Source organism: Salvia hispanica, chromosome 2, assembly GCF_029641045.1.
Source record: "Salvia hispanica isolate PSC_SH4W2 chromosome 2, Shi_PSC_v1, whole genome shotgun sequence".
NCBI lineage: Eukaryota > Viridiplantae > Streptophyta > Magnoliopsida > Lamiales > Lamiaceae > Salvia > Salvia hispanica.
The window spans coordinates 46,142,657-46,149,170 of NC_142693.1; the positions used below are offsets into that span (position 1 = coordinate 46,142,657).

Below are 6,514 nucleotides of genomic sequence, written 5' to 3' on the forward strand. Positions count from 1 at the left end.
TATCCCTTTGACGATGTACTGATTTGATGGTTTATGGAGAATTCGTTATCTTGGAAAAGTTGTGTTCGCTTCTATGATTCAGTTGTTATGTTTTGCCCTCAAAATTTTGATAGTACTTAACGAGTAATTGCACGAACAATTAGGATGCCTCCAAGGAGAGCTGATGGGCCACGAGGCCGAGGACGTGGGAGAGGCTGAGGTCGAGGCCTAAGAGAACTCCCTATCTTGGAGGAGGAAGTTCAAGGGGATTGGTATGAAGTGACACCACCCCCATCACCTGTCCCACCACCTTCACCACCTCCACCACCACCCCAGCCATAGGACCGTAGGGTCGAAGAGATGTTTCTAAGACAGAACCCACCAGTGTTCAATGGGTTAGGAGACCCAACTGTTGCTGAAACTTGGATACGCGCACTGGAGCGCATATTCAACTTTCTGCACTGCACAGACCAAGAGCGTCTGTCCTGCGTGACGTTTCAACTGATTGGACCTGCTGACTTCTGGTGGGAAGCAAGGAAGAAGACCATGACTCCGGAGCAGCTCAAGGAAATGACTTGGGAGGAATTTAAAGCTGAGGTCTATGGCAAGTACATCCCTAAGAGCTACCGGAAGAAGAAGGAGGTAGAATTCTACCATTTGAAACAAGGATGGATGTCAGTGATTGATTATGATCGTATGTTCTGTGAGATGGCTCGGTACGCACCAGATCAGGTGGACACCGACCAAAAGATGGCCGAGAAATTCTGTACCGGTCTGAGGTACGAGATAAGGATGACTCTGGCCAGTCATGAAGGACTGTCCTACACTGAAGCTCTAGGACGAGCACTGGACATTGAGGCAGCTATGCCGGGAGAGAAAACCGGGTCAGCTGTGAATCATGCTCCACCCCCAGCTCAGTCCCAAGCATCCAGGGACAAGAGGAAGTGGGAAGGACCACGAGCCCAACCTGAATCTAAGAGGGGAGGTTATGAACCAGGCAAGCCACAAGGTGGCGGATATCAAACTACTCCTGGGTCATTCAAGGGGAATACCCCAAGGTCCAACTTATGCCTCAAATGCAACAGACTGCACAGCGGCATCTGCATGTCAGGGACGGATGGTTGCTTCAACTGCGGGAAGACTGGGCACTTTTCCAAATACTGCCCAAACAAGACTTCAGGGACGGGAGCAAAATCTCACCCGTCAGCTCAGCGCCCACAACTGCGCGCGATGAATGTTCAACCTGGAGCAAATCCATGGCAGGCACCGAGGAATCAGCAGCAGAGGCCAAAACTCCCAACACAGGCTCGAGCTTATGCAATGAGGCAGAAGCAGCCAGAGGTGAACCAGGGAAACTTGACAGGCATGGGTAAGCTCTTCAATACCCCTGTTATGCTTCTGTTTGATACTGGTGCTTCGCATTCGTTTATCTCTGCAAATTGCGTGACTACTTTGAAACTCGCTACTAAGGAGTCAGAACATAGAATGGAAGTAGTTTCCCCAGTAGGAGGTCGTATAGAGATTTCTCGTACTTGCTCGAACTTAGAGATCACTCAAGGCGAACTTAAGATTGTAGCGAACAACTTGAGTGTTATGATCATGTGGGATGTGGACATAATACTAGGAATGGACTGGCTGGCTGAAAACCATGCCACGATCCTTTGCAAAGAGAGGCAAATTTCTTTTGGAAACCCCAAAGGTGAAGCTACCCGCTTTCACGGAATTTCTTTAGGAACACGAAAATCTGTAATCTCGATGTTGCAAGCCAACAAGCTGATGGGGAAAGGATGCCCCGCATACCTTGTCTACTTGAACAAAGAGGAGAAAGACGAAAGGAAATTGGAAGAGGTCGACATCGCTCGCGAATTTCCGGATGTGTTTCCTGACACACTACCATGTTTGCCGCCAGACAGGCAAGTGGAGTGCACTATAGATCTAGAACCAGGATCTACTCCAGTATCAAAGGCACCATACCGAATGGCCCCAAAGGAACTAGATGAACTGAAGATACAGCTGCAAGAACTCCTGGACCTGGGATTCATCAGACCCAGCGTCTCGCCATGGGGAGCACCTGTACTGTTCGTCAAGAAGAAAGACGGGACCATGAGGATGTGTGTGGACTACTGAGAGCTAAACAAGCTGACTCTCAAGAACAAGTATCCCTTACCCAGGATCGACGATTTGTTTGACCAGCTCAAAGGAGCTAGCGTGTTCTCTAAGATGGACCTGAAGTCGGGATACCACCAGCTGAAGATTAAACCAGCGGATGTGCCCAAGACGGCCTTCCGAACCAGATATGGTCACTATGAGTTTACGGTGGTGCCGTTGGACTAACGAATGCACCGGCGGTGTTCATGGACCTGATGAACCGTGTTTTTCATCCTTACCTCGACAAGTTTGTCCTAGTCTTTATCGACGATGTGCTGATATACTCTAAGAATAGGAAGGAACATGAGGAGCATTTAAGGACTGCTCTAGAGACGCTTCGGGCGAAGAAGTTGTACGCCAAATTCAGCAAGTGCGAATTTTGGCTCAATAAGGTGAATTTTCTTGGACATATTGTGACAGTGGAAGTGGACCCTGCAAAAGTAGAGGCGGTACGAAATTGGAAGGTACCAACTACGCCCAACGAGATCCGAAGTTTCTTAGGACTGTCCGGCTACTATAGAAGATTCATTGAAGGATTCTCGAAGATTGCACGGCCGATGACTCAGCAACTCAAGAAGGGAACCAAAGTCTTATGGTCTCCTGAGTGCGAGGCAAGTTTTCAGCTGTTAAAAGAGAAATTGACCAGCGCACCCGTACTAGCAGTCCCAGAGCCAGGGACGGACTACGCTGTGTATACGGATGCCTCCAAGAGCGGACTTGGATGTGTGTTGATGCAGAATGGGAAGGTGATCGCTTATGCGTCACGGCAACTCAGGCCACACGAGCTCAACTACCCAACACAAGACCTAGAACTGGCGGCAGTGGTCCACGCCTTGAAAATTTGGAGACACCACCTATATGGAGTTAGGTGTGAAATTTTCACAGACCACAAGAGTCTCAAATACTTCTTCGAGCAGAAGGACTTGAATATGCGACAGAGGAGATGGCTCGAATTAGTAAAAGACTATGACTGCGGCATTAATTACCACCCAGGCAAGGCCAACATTGTGGCAGACACGTTGAGCCGGAAGACTCAGCACCAAGTGGCAGTCCTGTTCACTCAGGAAGAGGCATTGCTGCGAGAATTCAATAGAATGAGTTTAGAAATGGTGTGAGCACCCGAAACTGTAGAAGGCATAGTTTCTACTCTAGTAGTCATTCCCGATTTAAGAGGCAGAATCATCGAGGCCCAGAGACGGGATGAAAGTCTAGAGAAGTTGCGCCTAAAAGTCAGAACGGGTGAACAAAAGAACTACCAGGAGGAGGCAGATAACGCCCTCACATTCGAAGGGAGATTGTGTGTGCCGAACCAGGAAGAGCTCAGGAACGAGATAATGAGCGAGGCGCACGATACTCCATACACCGCCCACACAGGGAGTACAAAGATGTATCAGGACTTGAAGAAGAAGTTCTAGTGGGACGGTATGAAGAGAGATGCAGCATCTTTCGTTGAGAGGTGTCTTGCCTGTCAACAAGTGAAGGCACTACACCAACGACCTTATGGAAAGTTGCAGCCATTAGAAATTCCCGAGTGGAAGTGGGAACACATAGCTATGGATTTCGTTACGGGATTGCCGAAATCTCAAAAAGGAAATACTGCAATCTGGGTGATAGTGGATCGTCTCACTAAGAGCGCCCATTTTGTACCAATACCTATCACATACGGGTCGGAGAAGCTAGCCCAGTTGTATGTGAAGGAGATCATTCGCCTGCACGGCATACCAGCGACGATTACGTCAGACAGAGATGCTAAATTCACGTCCAGATTTTGGAAGAGCCTACAGAAAGAGCTAGGGACGCAGCTGAATTTTAGCACTGCTTTTCATCCACAGACCGACGGACAGTCGGAGAGAACGATTCAAATGCTAGAGGACATGCTAGGGGCAGTAGTGCTCGATAGAGGGAGCAATTGGGAACAAGTACTGCCGCTGATAGAGTCTGCCTATAACAATAGCTACCAGGCAACGATTGATATGGCTCCGTACGAAGCTCTGTACGGGAGGAAGTGTAGATCACCCCTCTATTGGGATGAGGTTGGTGAGAGGAAAATTCTGGGCCCAGATGCGGTCGAAGAGATGATAGAAGTTGTCAGAAACATCTGAGAGAGGATCAAAGAGGCTCAGGACAGACAGAAATCCTATGCAGATCTTCGACGGACGGATTTGCAGTTTATTGTAGGAGATAAGGTTTTCTTGAAAGTATCACCCTCGAAGGGGATCACCAGATTTGGAGTCAAGGGAAAACTTTGACCCCGCTACATAGGACCGTATGAGATTTTGGAAGCGGTCGGACCAGTAGCGTATCGATTGGCGCTACCGCCAAGCTTTGGAAACGTTCACAACGTGTTCCATGTATCTCAGCTTAGAAAATATGTGTTCGATCCGAAGCACGTGATCCACCAAGAAGAGATGATAATAAATCCGGATCTGAGCTATGAGGAAAAGCCAAAGAAAATTTTGGATAGAAAAGTGAAACAATTGAGGAATAAGGCGATCACTTCAGTGAAAGTGCTGTGGGAGCACCACGGGCAAGAAGAAGCCACGTGGGAGTTGGAGGATAAAATGAAGGAACATTACCCCGAACTTTTCGAGTAGAGCTGCACAAATTTCGGGACGAAATTTCTTATAAGGAGGGTGGAATGTGACGCCCCGGAATTTCATTCCCTTCTTTCGAGATAAATCGGATTTATTAGCTTAATTAATTTCGTTTAGAAGATGTGTAATCGTACTTTCCTCGTTGTATTCGACTTTGGAGTAATTTAAGTATCTTCGTTGGAGGAAATAAAATGCAAGGAAAATTTAAGTTTCAAGAATAAAAGTGGAGAAAATACTTTTATTAGAGAAATGTGGATACACCGTGAAGAAATAGAAATACATGGATGATGGAAATAGTACTTGCCCGCAAGTGTGATAAAATCAACATGCACCTATTCTACGCTATCTATCTTACTTCTTTAATTCTCAAGTTTGGAAGCAAACTAAATTGGGAATAGAACCAAATGAGCTCAAGAGGAGCATCTTCTTTCTTTCCCTCTCTTTCTTAATCTCGATTTTGCTCCCCTCCACAAGCTCCAAGAATGCCTCCATGTACCTACAAAGTTTACACCAAATTGGGGGTTAGAAAGTTACACACAAGTAAAGAGAGAGTGAAGCACAAGCTAAATAAGAGATGGATCAAGTAGGTGAATAGTGCAGCTAGAAGAGCTACAAGATAGAGCATGAGGTAAGCCAATTTTTGTCACCACTTCATCTAACATCAAAAGAGATTCAAGACAAAGAAGGCATAGGAGAAAGAGCTCCTACACAAGCCCAAAAGTAGAAGATGAGACAAACTCTCATCTCCCCGTCGATCAACGCCGAGAAATCAGCCAAGAAGATCAGCCACAATCACCAAAACGGCAAGAATCTCACAATCATCAAGCTCGAAAGTGAGAGAGCTAGCAAGCCCAAAATAGGACAACAATAGATAGCACAAGAACTTAGAATTTTCATAGGATCCTCACAGCTAGGATGAAAACAATAGCAATCATGTAACACTAAGTTCAAGCTCAAGAGCTTAGAGCTATGCAAATTAGAGATAGCCGCATGATACCCCCTCCATATGAATTCGGTGGCAAAATATCATAAGCAAGAATATAGCAAGATCTCGAAATTGAGCAATATATCACCATAAGCCACACAAGACTCCAATGGAGAATTTCTTTTCCAAAAATAAGCTACTGCCATAACTCGAAAAAGGAGTAAGGGGTAGGGGGAGAGGACTTAGCTTAGGCGGAGGGGCGACTGGGCGACGGCGAGTGTCGACGGAGCCGAAGAACTTCCATGGAGAAGCTGCGGATCACGGCGGCAGCAGGGGCGAGGCAGACGGCGGCATCCTTGCCGAGGCCGACGGCGAGCGACATCGGCGGCGGTGCGGTGAGGCCGCCGAGCGAGAGAGGGAAGCCGACGGAGGGAGAGGCGACGCCTTCTCCCTAGCCGGGACTTCACCGAATGGAGAACCGGCGGAGTCGAGGCCGCCGAGGAGGAGCAGCCGCGAGCTTGGAGCGGTGGCGGCGGCGAATTGGGAGAGGAGCCGCCATAGACATTTCCCCTAAACTATAATTTTGAATCTTCAATTAGGAGTCTAGAGCTAAATTGGAGAAAGAGAAGGGGGCGAGCTCCGGCGATGCGGGGCAGCGCCATTCTCGCCGGAGGCGGCGACGAGCCGAGGAGAGAACCGCCGCTGTTCTCGTCTCATTCGAGAATCCCTAATCTGGAAATCCTATAGGCCGAGACTGAGATATAGGTGCTATCCAATAGGATGCATGCATTCTTTCTAAAGAGAAATAATTCAAGTATTAATTAGCGTGCTACGCTATTTATTTTCAAGGGACAAATTGCTCGAGGGC

At 47.7% G+C, this 6,514-nt stretch overlaps 1 protein-coding gene across 1 annotated transcript; it reads left to right on the forward strand.

The window, feature by feature from the left end:
* The first annotated feature begins 339 nt into the window (after window positions 1-339).
* LOC148932521 (uncharacterized) lies at window positions 340-1,912 on the forward strand. Its single transcript, XM_089065135.1, has 2 exons — window positions 340-1,827; window positions 1,889-1,912. The coding sequence occupies exons 1-2, from the start codon at window positions 340-342 to the stop codon at window positions 1,910-1,912; spliced, it is 1,512 nt and encodes a 503-aa protein (XP_088921261.1).
* Window positions 1,913-6,514: the final 4,602 nt, after the last annotated feature.